Raw genomic sequence first — 13,863 nt, forward strand, 5'->3', positions numbered from 1 at the left:
TTGGCTTGTGATGGCTCGAGCTCTCGCCTCGTGTGGTTGGATGAAAATAAATCGTACCGATCCAATGGGCGCCGGTTTATGCACTGCGGTTAGTTACTGACATCTACTTATTACCTCCTCTGCGCGATTCTGAATTCACTAACAAAAAACAGAGCGCACTTGGGGAAATCACCCGCCTCTTGCTTCTGACGCGGTCGATCTTCTGATCTCTGAGTGCGATTTGACTGAGGGCATCGGAGAACGATGTCTTATGGGTGCCAGCCATAGTCCGTTCTCTGTATTCCCCCTAAAAGTGGAAAGCATCTGGTCCAATGGGGGTAGAAACATGAATCATGCTACGAACGAAGACCGACTTCTCTTCCACCATTATGTGGACTATGTTGCGTCCATCATGGTGCCTTTTGAAAATCCCCATGGGCCTTCGAATCCCTGGAAGGTCTTTTATCCATCAGTCTCCCTTCGCTATTTACTCCCCGGGGAAAAGGCTTTGTACCACGCCATTATTGCACATTCTGCTTTCAACATGGCCAATTTAGGCCCTGAAAATCTCAAATCGATGCGATTACGATCGGCTACGAAACACTATAACATTTCAATACAATATGTGAACGAAAGCATTGGGTCTGTCAATAGGGATTCCGCAAGTACGCTTGCTGCAATTATGACATTGATGATGGCCGAGGTTAGTCCTTTTGCGGAGTTTCTTGGGCGGTAAATGCCAGCACATATGGGACATTTGCTAAAATTGGTCTAAAGGTATACAGCGGTCAATCGAAGAAATGGAAGCATCATCTTCAAGGGGCATGGGCGCTCCTCCTTGACCCGCACAGTTTCGAGCTCTGGGATAAATCTCCATTTACACGTTTCTCGGTTCAGAGTTTACTCATTGTGAGAATCATCAGTGGCACCGCTTTGGGAGGTGGTGAGAGTTGTTCGCATGAACTTGACTTGCAGCACGCATCATCACATCGAACTGTCGACACTGTAAATGCCTCCACTTCCAGAGATCTCGCATATACCTCATCGATTTTGTCAACCCCGGAATTTGGATTCACCATTGGGGCGCATAGGTCTTTACTTGAGTGCATATCATCTATAACAGACGCCAAACACAAAATGCGATCGAGCATGACTTTCGATGACCCTTTCGATGTTGACATAACTATCTCTCTTGTGTTAAGCTGTCTGGAAGATATTCGGATGCAGCTGGAAGGAAATAATGTCGTGGAAATTGCAGAAGATATTTCCCTGACTCAGAACCTGGCGCGGTACCAGCTGAGCGCATTCCTATATGCCACTTACATCCATCTCTTTCGATCACTCTTGGATGTGCCTCCACGCCGAGTTGCGAAATATGTGGAATTGGTATTTGTCAATACTCATGCCTTTTATTCTCGAAGCAGAGGAAATTTCTCCTTATGGCCAGCGTTCATCGCTGCAGTGGAAGCTTATACAGAATACGACATTAGCTTGGCCACAGAATGGCTTGAACAATCCAGCAATTTCGGGCTTGGGAACAGACGGAAAATCAAGCAAATTGTCGAAACTGTGTGGATAAGAAGGAATCTGGTGCAGTTGGAGACAAATATGGACAAGGGTCTTATACCAATAGATTGGAGGGAAATCGGTCTCGATACGGATATCCTCTTAGTTTGAAGCAAAAATTGTTGAACCCTTAATCCCTTTTATCGGAATTTCAATGCAGGGTCTGTGCGATCTGCGGGGGATCGCGCATTAAGGCTTACTTCGTTCGTACGGTTCTCAGTACTCCGCAATGGGGTAAATGGTAAATGGGGGGGCCACTTTAAAGTTTCGCGACCCCATTCCGCCTGAGTCATCAATCCATCCCTTGGTAAGCCACCCTGTTCCGATTCATGACGCACTGAATGCTCCACCAGGAACCTCAAGCTCGCTCGACTTCGAGTCTGCCGTACGCGACAGCTTTTCAAATGCCTGCGGCCCCAATGATATGGGTTAATGGGTATCCAGGCTCGGGAAAATTCACTGTCTGCGAAGTGATAAGACAGCTTGTGCCAGACGGAGCCATCATCCTAGATTCTCATAAACTCATCGACCCCGTCGAGGTCAAGTTTCCGCGACTACATCCCGATTATCAAAAAGAACGACATATTTATCGCCAAGCCATATTTAAACAACATGTATACAACAAAGACGCGCTCTCTAAACTAGTCGTGTTCACGGGTGAGTTCCAATCGCGCGTCCTCCTGTGCTACGAGTTTATACATCAGTTTGCTATGAGTCTTGACTAACTTCTCTGTCAGACTTTCAATCAAATAATGCTCTTGGCCGAGATGTGGCGACTGAGTATAAAATAGCTGCTCTAGAATCAGGCAGGCCGTTTTTGCCGGTCTACCTGGTCTGCGACGTCAATACGAATCTCAAGCGTGTCAACACTATCGAGCGTATCGATAGTGGGACGAAGAAGTTAACAAATGTCGAATTGGTCCGAGAGCTTCGTGAGAAATGCGAACTTTTTCACTTCGACGATTGTCCGGGGCTCACACTCGACTCGACAGGGGCATCGCCGCTTGAGATTGCCTCAAAGATCCTTGATTTTGTCGACAACAGCCGGCGTTCTTTTTAACTTCTTGAAGCTAAGATTTTTGTTTCGGGGGTTTTTTCCTATTCGCGAACTTGATCATGAGCATATAGGGCACTTTGAGCTTGTGTTTTACAGAATTTCGGCAGGACTTGATTTGGAGTTCGGCGTTGGATAAGCATGCATGAGCAACACTTCACTTCCAGTCAGCCTGATTGCATATTATTTGATAATAAAATAAAATCCTTCTAGTTTGATGGAGACAGTACTTGAAAATCATCTAACTGTGAAACTGATCACTCAGGCAATTAACCCCGCCCCCGCTACTAGTAGTTACCAGAGCCTCTGCAATTAAAAAGGTCCCGGTTGGTGGAAGAATTGTCTGCCATCTCGGTTAAACTTGGGCAATTTTGTCTCGTTTTCTCCGTCCGAGAACTCTGCGTGCGTTCCAAATCATCTATATTTGGAACATTATTAGGAATGGCTTGCCCAGACGGAGCGAGCACCCTTGGGAGAAAGGTCGGCCCCGGGGCGATAGTAAAATGGCGCCCCACTTCTAAAACCTCGGGGCGGGGCAGTACTGAATGCCACCGACACGGTGCCAGTGGTTAACAAAACAGTGTTTGGCATGCTAATGGGTATATTTCTACACAGAAAGGTAGTATTCATGAAGGGGAATTTAAGCAGATGTATGCTAATTCTTCTTTTTTGATTTTTCAAGAATACGTCGTCGAAAATGAACTAAGTTGCGGAGACGGTTACCAGTAGGTTTATGCATCAAGAAATATATAATCGATTACAAATTAGAAAAATTCCACAGAGTGCCTTAGCATTTTCAAAACCCATCAAGTGTACTTGGGATATATTCAGACTCATAATAAACCCCTAACATGCTATCCAGGAAGCGTGAGGTGTCTACAAAAGAGACATGTCAAAGGCTGAGAATGTTCGTCTCAACCCTGTGTAAAGTGTGTCCATATTGCCAAATTTCGCCCAGCAAACATCAACCACCCCAAGTGGTCGAGCAGTAACTCGACTATTTCATCTTCCTTGGTCTAGTGGTCATGATTTCCGCTTGTCATTAACACCGATAAGCGCGGGAGACCGGGGTTCGATTCCCCGAGGGAGAGTTTCTTTTTGCTTCATGATTTTTTGATCGGGGATCCACTTGATAGATAAGATAGAGAGACATGTTCAGCTTCAGCTGGCAGAGCACGCATCGTCCAGGTCATAAATGTACAGAAGGGGCATGGATTGGTGCGGATTCAGACCCATACCAGATGGCTACAAGTGGAATGATTAATTGCCAGCACTCGAAGCCCTTTGCATATACACATAACCAGACTTTGATTTGCGTATTGACTTAAACGGAGAGAGTTGGAAAGTGATGGGTAATTCTAATAATATTGCGCCAGCTGGATTTAAAATGGAGTACATTGGTGGAACTCGTGCTATGAAAACAGACAATTTGGACAATGAAAATGATGTATCCTATGCAAAATGTCCATTCAAAACCTTGCTTGTAGAAGCTAGTTCCGTATCGAAGACAAGGGGGTCCCCATGGTGTGCGTGCTTCTAAATTCAAACGGCCTCCCTGCGCTTGAGATCTGACTGATAGTTAGTACTGATAAATTGGTCATCGTACTTGATAGAATACTGACCATTCAGGAGTTCCGTGACCACAACCATCTGCTTCTGCACCTGGCGGATCTCCGCAAGAAGCTCCGCAACATCGGCCTTGGTAGCGGGAGCGGGCCCGAGAGAGACTGGTGTGGTTTCTGTCTCTTCAACCTCTTTGTTTTGCCCCGTTGGATCTTCGGACACCTCATCAGCCTCTTCACTAGTCCTTGAACCGGTTGAGGAGGCATCCTGGGGGAGATCAATTATGGCGGTTGCGGGGGCATCGTGGGATTGATCGATTATGTGTGCGATGGCAATAGCGTCGCTCTCGGTTGAAGGGGCATCTTCAGGGTGATCGATTAAGTGCCCGATGGCCAGAGCATCGAGAAGTGTCTCCGCTGATTAAGAATGTGAGAATGTTAGCGCAACACAGAATGGTGGCAGTAGGAATGTACTTACCGGCCTCAAAACGTCCATGAAAGGCCCTGATCTCAAAACCGTGGCGACGAACTACCTCACGAAGATGTCCAACTTCTCGACTAAGCTGTGACACCCGGATAGCGAGGCCAGGAGCCTCTCGCTCGGTGGTGTCAGTGGGAGGGTTCATAGTTGCTCTGGAATATCTCAGTATCTCGAAAGACGATTGGGTTTTGTGGGTAAGTGGATGGACACACGTCGTCGGCCAATGAATAATGAAATTCGAGGTGATGAAAGAAAGATGAACCTAGATAGGGCGAGTTCAATGTGATAGATTACTGCTATGCGGTAGATCAAGATGAGTTTGTGTGGTATGTTCCGGAGAAGAAAGAGGAAGCAGCTTGGGAGGTAGTTATAGGTGAATGGGTGTCGGGATAGGATGCCTGGGCCGCAAGGCATTAAGGGAACAAAAGAGGCAACAGCCGTGTGATTAATTACACCTTATCTGATAACAGAAAAACAGAAGCTCGTAAATCAATAGAAAGGAATGGATTGTCAAATGCTCAGAAATGAGGGGATAGTATAGGAATGAGCCGAGGCGGAAAGAGAATCTAGATATACTAGATATAGACTGGCGGGTGGGAGCCGACAGGTTCAGCTTTCTACGTACTCATAATGAGCAGAGCAACCTCGCTTGGGACGAGCTCGCTCATGGCAATGGTAATGTTTTTTGGTATCCTTTATGCTGCTACTTACTCCCGTACTAATTTACCATAGGTTCTCTTTTGCATGTTCATTGGGGAAAATCAGCCAGCTGCAAGTTTGCTTGCTATAGCCATCCGCTCTCTGAACCAACTCGGTCACCGAACCAATTCCTCTTCGAATCAAGCCACAGGACTTGAATCCCTGCATATTCGGCGTTTATTCATAAAGGCTTATGTCTTTGATCGGGATATTTCAATGCGGCTACACGTGCCCCCATTAATAGTGGATGGCTGTATTGGATTGCCAGATGAGAATCCCATAGATGGTTATAGTATCTACTTTCTCCCAGGGGGAAGTCGGGTAAACTACTTCAGGGAGCAAGTACGACTGGCTCAAATTCAAGACTCGCTGTACTGGGAGTTAGGCTCACAAAATTCGGACAATATGTCTCAGTCACAGCTGAATGAGAAGACCGAAAAGCTAACCTCACTCCTACAAGACTGGATCGAAGGACTGCCTCAGCAGATAAGGCCGCAAGAACCTCTGCTCTGTCTTGACTATCATCAGTTGGTATGTGTTACTGCACTTCATTATACGTATTTTCAGCTCATTATTGCCATAAACTCACCACTGCTGAGGTTTTTGGGCACCGACTGCCAGGAGAGCACCTCGAGGGGCGTTCAATACTGTGTTACTGCTGCACGAGCTCTTGTGGCGCTTTTGGATTATCATGACAATGGCCACCCGTTCTCCAAGTATGATACTTTCTCCCCCGCCGAACTTGGATACTCACAACTTATTGTCAGTTATTTACTACACCATGTTTGCTGGGGGATTGACCTTCTTTGCATTAATATCCTCCAGTGTAAGGCACCTTCGGTCATATGTGACCTTGAATTGATACGACGCGTCGAGGATTTCTTCCAAAGACGCCAACCTCATTTCGAGGACTGTCATACCTATATTGCCATTAAAGGATTGCTCAATGTAATCTCAAGAACGGTACAACATCCCCAGATTCTTGATACAGAGTTGGATCGGAATTTCCAACTGAACAGCGCTAGACCGTTCTCAAGCACTTATGACCAGCATGATCCCAATGTTTGAATATACAACAGTTTTTGAAATTCATAATTACGGATATGCCGACAAACTTAGGAAGGCACTGAGAAATCAAAGAGCCCAACTTTAGGAGGCTGATAGTTAAGATGTTAACTACAATGTACCCTTGAGAACGAATAGGGTGAAATAAGCAAGAATTATTGAGTACCGGGCCATATTTGATCAGGCAGCAAAATCTAAGAGACGAATCGGGAAAAGTCAGGACTACGAGAGTTCAAACAGATTTGACAAGTGGACCAAGGTGAGTCAAGGGAACAAACGTATCCACCGAAACAAATGAGTTCTCACTAGCGCCACGGACATCAGTGAATTCCGTGCCCGCCAATCCAGGGCAACAACAACAATAATAATTGGTGCCCCTACACATGAAGCAGAGCATGGCATGCATTGTTGTAAGCAATTAAAGTGTCTAAGTAGTTCATTTGGTAAGGTGCGGGTCACGAGCATTACATAAAACCCTAATTGGAGTGTCTGATAGCTAGGCTGATCTATGCGCGAGCTCCCCACATGATAACTAGTAAGTGTCACGCTACTCGGGGACCGGGGTCGGCCATTAATCTCGCCCAATAGAAACCGTATAATGGATACCAAGACGGACAATCGATAATGACCAGTTAGCGAGGGATTTATTGGGGCAGTGGCAACTCTGTATTTAACCCATGGATCTTCTACGTTAACGATCCAGACACGGAAAGGCAACCACGGCACGACCAAATAACGCGACCTATATAAGGGAAGTAATATTCCATGACTGCCATTCAACACATGTTTCTATCAATAAGTACTTTATTCGAATCGCGAAATCACAACACACCCGACCCTCTTTTATGATCATGCCGTCTCTCCAGCAGGTAAAAGATGCGAATCAGCATCTGAAAAACGCCAAACCCGGATTGGTCGCAGTTTTTGGTAAGCTACCGAGCATTGGCTGAGCGACTGTGTGGCACTAACGGAAGGCTGGCCAGCGGGTGGGACTAGTGGAATCGGCGAAAGCACTTGCAAGGAATTTATTCGCAATACCATCTCCCCGAGAGCATATATAATCGGTCGGAACAAGCTCGAAGCATCAAGGATAATAAATGAGTTAAAGGAAATCAACTCCGAGGCCGAAATACACTTCCTCGAGTGCGACCTAACTTTGCTCCGCAATGTGGACCAAGTTTGCAACGAAATTACAGAGAAAGAGAATTTGATCAACCTGCTGTTCATGAGCGCGGGCTTCTTGAGTATGAAGAGACAAGGTTGGTTTGATTGCCATCCATCGGAGGCGTTTCCTACTGACAAACTGTCTTCAAAACAGAAACATCGGAGGGGTTGGACCGTATGATGACTATCCAGTATTATTCAAGGATGCGACTAGCCGTCAATCTGATTCCTGCCCTTGCCGCTGCGTCCGCTGCAGGCGAACCTGCTCGAGTGCATTCGGCTCTTAACGCTGGCAAGGAAGGGAAAATATTTTTGGATGATCTTCCGCTAGAGAATCACTTCAGTTTGAAGAATTCTGCTACTCAGACTACCACAATGACCACGCTAGCATTCGATCAACTTGCGCTAGCTCATCCAGATATTATCTTTATCCATACGTCTCCTGGTATTGTTCGTACCAACATCACCAAGGGATTTGGGCCTGTCATCAGTTCTATCAGTGGTGCTTTTCTCATTCTCTTAGCACCTTTCTTGACAACACCCGTGCAAGAGAGTGGACAGAGACATCTCTACGCTGCCTTGAGTAAGGATTATCCGCCCGTGGACTCAGATAGTTCAAAACGTCATGTACAACGACTGAACAGCAAGTCCGAATTTTGCGGGGAGAACTCTGAGTTACAAGAGAATACCGGAAGAGCAATGTGGGTCCGCAAATTTGGGAGCATACGTTGCAGGTTTTCAGAACATGTACTTAGTGTTTTCCTTCGGTCGCGATATTTGCGTTTGTTTGTAGGTAATATGGGTATTTGATCAAATTGTCTACAGAAAATCTGGATCATTAGCCAAATTGACTGCTTTGTACACAGTCATATTCACGTCCAACCATTGCACTATATCATCTGACAAGCTGAAAGAAGTTCATGTGTTTTGACGTTTCCCTCCGAGTCGCATACGCAGGCGTAGTGATCATTGACATGCGGGGCAAGATATTGCGTGCATCTTTCATCCTCCAGGAGTGGATAAGTAGCTCGCTTGAAAAAAAAACGACTTCCAGGACCCCCGGAGGCTATCATGAAATATATGTAGAATGAAAGATTAGCTGAGGCCCAAAGAACTAGATATGGCGGTATGAACTGACTTATCCAGTACGAAATGAGGAGTCTCAGAAAAATAGACTACAAAATTCAGACGAGCAGCCACAGCTATTTAATTCCCAAGCTGTAATAGAGGCCTATTTGCAAGAAACAAGTGCATTAAATACGCGATACTAAGTGTGGAGAAGAGATGAAAACAGTAGGTGAGGCCTCGCAGATAGGCTGCAAGTATCGCACTAGGCCCAAAAGGGAAGCAGGCCTGATCCAGAGTGTTACAGCTTCTTCCCTTTTGCAGGCGGCGTGTCTTCACAAAATTCCACCATTCCACAAAATGACGGAGGATTAGAGACAGGATTCCTGTCCAATTTTTCTCGTTCTCATCAGTCAATGACAGTTACCCTTGAGGAAAACTGCCACCTCTGTTTCTCTGAACATAGTCATCAAAATTGATATCCACATCTCTGCAGAAGATTCTTTCTCCCAATCTGTGTACTCTTCTGCTGCTGGCTGAGTGAATGCCACATTACAATTCGTAGTCTGCTTCCTGAGTATCTTCCTGGATCTCCACTTCTCCAAAAATCCTTCTCCATAAGTTAGCAACTTTTGAATCCCATCCAAAAATAATGATAAAAGTACTCACCATCCATGATGGCGTCACCTTTTGATCAATGATTACAGTTCCAACTGCAAAGCATCCACGTCGCGACGGAATTGAGGTATAATTCTTCAATATCCACATGCTGATCAGCCTGAGAAGGCTATATAATGTCGGCATCTGTCCATTTACTCCGAATGCTGTGGCGTCTTCGACTGCCAGATTCGCGACAACATCCATTCGAAGATTTTCTGCCCATAGCTCCTGCGTCGACAGAGCAGCCCATGGCGATGTCGCTTCAGAAACGGCCACAGAGAAGAGTATATGGTTTGTGTATGTCGGGAAAAATGGAACGGCGTGGGCTTCGACAACCAATAGCGGTCGGATCGATCGACGGGACGCATTGCATTGTGTACGCATGATATTGCCCTTGTCTCTATGACCTGCTGAATTGGCGGCTAACCAACGACGATACTGCGAAAGTAAGGCAAAGGATACACGCGAGAGGAAGATTGAGGTTCTAGGTTGATCGCGTGTGTTGTGGGAAGGGGAACCTGGTGCAGTGTCAGTGAATGACTAGGCAAGGTAGCTCGGGCTGGTGTGGGTTGCTGCTGCCTTTTCCGTAGCTTCTTCGTGTGGCACCCAGGAAATATAGTATACTACTAGTATATGATATCCACAGTGTTCACATCATGCTTAACACGATAAATAGTAAGCTTGCCAGTGGTACCATTCATTAGGAGGTTCATATACCGTCAGGAACATGGTCATAAGATGACATATTCATGTTGAGTATATTAATAAGTAAGCTTGCTTGGAAGGTGTATTGAATTCTGTATAAATTAATTAGTAAACAAAGTAGTACCTAGGTAGTAGTTCTATTGGTGGCTTTCTCTTTCTATTTATATATTGCTCTTCTTTTTTCAAGTTTGCTCTGTCATTGTTACCGTGACATTGTCATCAAGTTGTTTACATGTTGCCACTGGCGGTGTTTGGCCAGTGCTTCTAAACGAACGAAGGGGCAGGCTTGCCAGTAGGGTTGGCATCCGTAGAGAAAGCACTCCACGGGTAGGAACAGAACCCATTGGCTACGGTAAGAAGAAGCTACGTCAAGAAGAAACCAGTATCTAGCAACAAAGAACAATCTATACAATTTTGCTAAGAATCAACGAAATCGTTTACCCTCATTCGGTCCAGTGCAATCCAATCTAAGAGGACTCCACAACCTTATCCTTAACATACAAATCAACATACTGATCAACATCATAGTTCTCCAGTGCGGGACGATCCCATCCAACCTGGAGAAGCTCATCAATGCGCGCCTGGTCAAAGTGCGCCTGCAAGTGACGCTTATACTTAGCCAGAATTTCCGGCTTAGCCTCCTCGCGACGGAGACGGTGGCCCAGGGGCGCCTCAACGGCAACCTCATCGAGAACAGTGCCGTCGTTCAGAGTGACGGTCAGAGCGTTGGGAATGGTACGCTTGGACGGGTCGTGGTAGTCAACGGTGTACTGGGGGTCCTCGACACACTTGATCTTCTTGCGGAGGGACTCGACCAGGGGCGAGGTTGCGGCCTCGGAACCGTCGGCGTAGTCGGTGGCTGTGAGACGGTTGAAAGAGAGCATGGTGGCGACCATGTATTGGACGCAGTGGTCGCGGTCGGCGAAGTTGTCCATTGCCTTGAATTGCTTGTCGATGATGCGGATGCAGGCTTCGTGGGTGCGGTTGGTGATTTCCTTGATGTCTGCGGCGGTCTTGCCCAGGGCGGCGAGCTTCTTGTTGATGATCTCGGCGGCTTCGATGGCGGTTTGGGAGTGGAATTCGGCTAAGCAGCAGTAAGTATATGCATGAGGGTTATTGTTTCGGGCTAGGTGATAGCTTACCAGGGTAGGAAACCTTGAACAGAACGTTCTCCATCACGTAGCTGCCATAGTCACGCTGGAACTTGAACTTGTTGCCCTTGAACAGGACATCGTAGAAACCCCAGGTGGGTGCGGACAGGACAGTGGGAACACCACCCTCACCCTTCTGCACCTTCAGAACGAGGTTGACAGCACGCTGGCAGGCATCACCAGCGGCCCAGGACTTGCGGGACATGGTGTTGGGGGAGTGACGGTAGGTACGCAGACTCTGTCCATCAACCCAGGCCTGGGTGATGGCGTCGGCGGTCTGCTTCTCAGTGAGGCCGAGCATCTTGGAGACAACGGCGGCGGTAGCGACCTTGACAAGGACGACGTGGTCGAGGCCGACCTTGTTGTAGGAGTTCTCGAGGGCCAGAACACCCTGGATCTCGTGGGCCTTGATCATGGCCTCGAGGACATCGCGGACCTTGAGGATCTTGCCATTGCCCAGGTTACCACCGGCACGGTTGGTGCGGGAGATCCAGTCGGCGACGGCGAGGATACCACCCAAGTTGTCGGAGGGGTGACCCCACTCAGCGGCGAGCCAGCAGTCGTTGTAGTCCAACCAACGGATCATGGCACCGATGTTGAAGGCGCCATTGACGGGGTCCAGCTGGTAGGGGGTACCGGGGACGCGGGGTCCGTTGGGGACGACGGTGCCCTCAACAACGGGGCCGAGGAGCTTGGCGCACTCCTTGAATTTGAGAGCCTCGAGACCACAGCCCAGGGTGTCCAGGAAGACGAGACGAGCGGTGTCAAACTGGTGGTTGTTAGTATTTCAACTTTTCGAGGGAGTGGAGGGGTAGAATTGGACCCTGTGGGACTAATTACTTACAGCCAGGTCGGAATCCACTTTGTACTGGTGAATGTAGCTGGCCATATCCTGGATCTCAGGGTCATAAGCCCTGTCGGCCGGGGCAGCCGGGGCACCAGATTGACGGGCAGACATGGTGGAAAACTGAGAGGTTCGGAGGAGACGAGGGGCAGCGAACTTGGAGGCGGGAGATGGAGAGGTGAAGGTGGAAAGTCTGGAGACGGGGAGGCGGGCCCAAGTGCGGGGAGATGAGTGGGTCAACCGTCGCACGGCGGGAAGGGACATGTTGGAATTGAGCGATGAGAAGGAGGTAGAAGGTACTCCAGAGAGTAGGGGAGGAGGAGGGGGAGGGAGAGGTTAAGATAAAGAACCGAAGGATGGGGGAGAAGGGGTAAGTTGGGGAAGGGAGGAGATCCTAGGGCGGAGGCGGAGGTTGGGGAGTTGGCAATGGGAGTGGGAGTGTCAGTGCTGAGTTCCCCGTCAACCTGACTTCATTGCCGAGGCGGTCGGTTACCGTCGGTTAGCCTTAGCATTGGCTACAGTAAACAGTAGAATTAGTAGAATTAGTAAAATTCTGCTTTTAATTCTTTATTTTAGTATCTCTTCTATTCAATTGATCTTTATTTCATGTATTCTAGCTATTCTCCTAAACAATGCTTCATTTACACCCGTTCTATACTCCTATGGTCTATAGCTACACATGCAGTACCACCACCACGCCGACCGGCGACTTTTTTTCCTCTATCATGCACAGCATCCCCCCAATTGAGTTCATGTCTGCCGATAATCGGACTGGCCCTGGCGAGTAAACACAGTACCAGGACTGCAAAACACTGACCTAGTGCCTGTAAAGCTGCCGGTTATCGGAAGTGGCCGACTTCAACAACATCCAGTTTGCATTTAGTACGGAATTACGGAGCACTTGATTCTATTTCCCTATAGCACACTCCGTAGTCTACTATGTCCTGCCTCTAGCTTATGGATACTTGGATGCTTGCAGCACTTGCATGCCACCGTGTTCCTCGGCCCGATCCCGGCCTCCTCGGCCCCCGCGGTTCACGTGGGATCGCCAGAGTGCATATTTCAATATTTATGTGCGCAGTACACAGTGATTAAGGATTAGACTAAATTTGAGATCGGACGACGCTAGAAATAAACTTGAAATTCAACATTGCCGGATCAGATCGTCAACCTAATTCTCTATTTAAGATCTCTACCCAGTGCGGAGTAGTTAAGCGCTGGCAGCCGCCTCTTCTTGGATCAACTATTATAATCGGGCGGCCCTAAATTGGAAATGTAACATTAATTCAACCAATAATTATCTAGATTCCTTGAAAATATAATCCCTGCACAGTAGAAGCGTTAAATTGAAGATGGAGATGCAATTCCGGCATCCAGGAAAACAATGATTGACACCCGATATACAAGGCACCAAGCTACTCCCAATCGGGAACACAAATTGATAATGCACTGGCAGCCCTCTAGAAAAGGCTTAATTCGTTATAAAAACTAAATGCAGACCCAGATACTTCATCAAATAATCCATCAAATTAAATAAATTCCCCAGTTCCTTTTTTTTCTCTCTTTCTTTATAGATAACCATGCTATGCCCATCTCCCAAAATCAAAGTCGCGACGCGGGTATCAATGCTTAATGCTCAGAACTAAATAAAAAGAACGCCGCCTCTTCCACCAGCGCACCTCCCTCCACCATATTCACTCCTTAACGCTCACAGCCTTCTTCCCAACAACACCCTTCTTCTTCGCAGTCACCCTCTTCGCACCCGCCTTCTTCACACCAGCACCGCTCCTCACCCTCTTCGAACCCGCGAGCCAAAATCTCCGGCCCACCCTTCCTCTTCCCCGTCCGAGTAACAAGATCCTCAATCG

At 47.4% G+C, this 13,863-nt stretch overlaps 6 protein-coding genes across 6 annotated transcripts; 4 read left to right on the forward strand and 2 right to left on the reverse strand.

Annotated features, from left to right (window-relative positions):
- Window positions 1-1,116: 1,116 nt before the first annotated feature.
- On the forward strand, window positions 1,117-1,656 carry N7509_013437 (uncharacterized protein; the record flags this gene model as incomplete). The annotated part of the gene is made up of 1 exon (XM_056638074.1): window positions 1,117-1,656. The coding sequence occupies one exon, from the start codon at window positions 1,117-1,119 to the stop codon at window positions 1,654-1,656; it is 540 nt and encodes a 179-aa protein (XP_056481581.1).
- A 230-nt stretch (window positions 1,657-1,886) lies between these two features.
- Window positions 1,887-2,605, forward strand: N7509_013438 (uncharacterized protein; the record flags this gene model as incomplete). The annotated part of the gene is made up of 2 exons (XM_056638075.1): window positions 1,887-2,202; window positions 2,283-2,605. The coding sequence occupies 2 exons, from the start codon at window positions 1,887-1,889 to the stop codon at window positions 2,603-2,605; spliced, it is 639 nt and encodes a 212-aa protein (XP_056481582.1).
- Window positions 2,606-4,141: 1,536 nt separating this feature from the next.
- N7509_013439 (uncharacterized protein) lies at window positions 4,142-4,787 on the reverse strand (the record flags this gene model as incomplete). Its single annotated transcript, XM_056638076.1, has 2 exons — window positions 4,142-4,578; window positions 4,640-4,787. The coding sequence occupies 2 exons, from the start codon at window positions 4,785-4,787 to the stop codon at window positions 4,142-4,144; spliced, it is 585 nt and encodes a 194-aa protein (XP_056481583.1).
- A 959-nt stretch (window positions 4,788-5,746) lies between these two features.
- On the forward strand, window positions 5,747-6,409 carry N7509_013440 (fungal specific transcription factor domain-containing protein; the record flags this gene model as incomplete). The annotated part of the gene is made up of 1 exon (XM_056638077.1): window positions 5,747-6,409. One exon carries the CDS (start codon window positions 5,747-5,749, stop codon window positions 6,407-6,409), a length of 663 nt encoding a protein of 220 aa, XP_056481584.1.
- An 848-nt stretch (window positions 6,410-7,257) lies between these two features.
- Window positions 7,258-8,380, forward strand: N7509_013441 (uncharacterized protein; the record flags this gene model as incomplete). Its single annotated transcript, XM_056638078.1, has 3 exons — window positions 7,258-7,333; window positions 7,381-7,665; window positions 7,725-8,380. 3 exons carry the CDS (start codon window positions 7,258-7,260, stop codon window positions 8,378-8,380), a joined length of 1,017 nt encoding a protein of 338 aa, XP_056481585.1.
- A 2,087-nt stretch (window positions 8,381-10,467) lies between these two features.
- Window positions 10,468-12,259, reverse strand: N7509_013442 (putative 2-methylcitrate dehydratase; the record flags this gene model as incomplete). The annotated part of the gene is made up of 3 exons (XM_056638079.1): window positions 10,468-11,084; window positions 11,143-11,920; window positions 11,996-12,259. 3 exons carry the CDS (start codon window positions 12,257-12,259, stop codon window positions 10,468-10,470), a joined length of 1,659 nt encoding a protein of 552 aa, XP_056481586.1.
- Window positions 12,260-13,863: the final 1,604 nt, after the last annotated feature.

Source organism: Penicillium cosmopolitanum (assembly GCF_028827165.1).
Source record: "Penicillium cosmopolitanum strain IBT 29677 chromosome Unknown utg000012l:1.0-3308103.0:1.0-3310761.0, whole genome shotgun sequence".
NCBI classification, from domain to species: Eukaryota; Fungi; Ascomycota; class Eurotiomycetes; order Eurotiales; family Aspergillaceae; genus Penicillium; species Penicillium cosmopolitanum.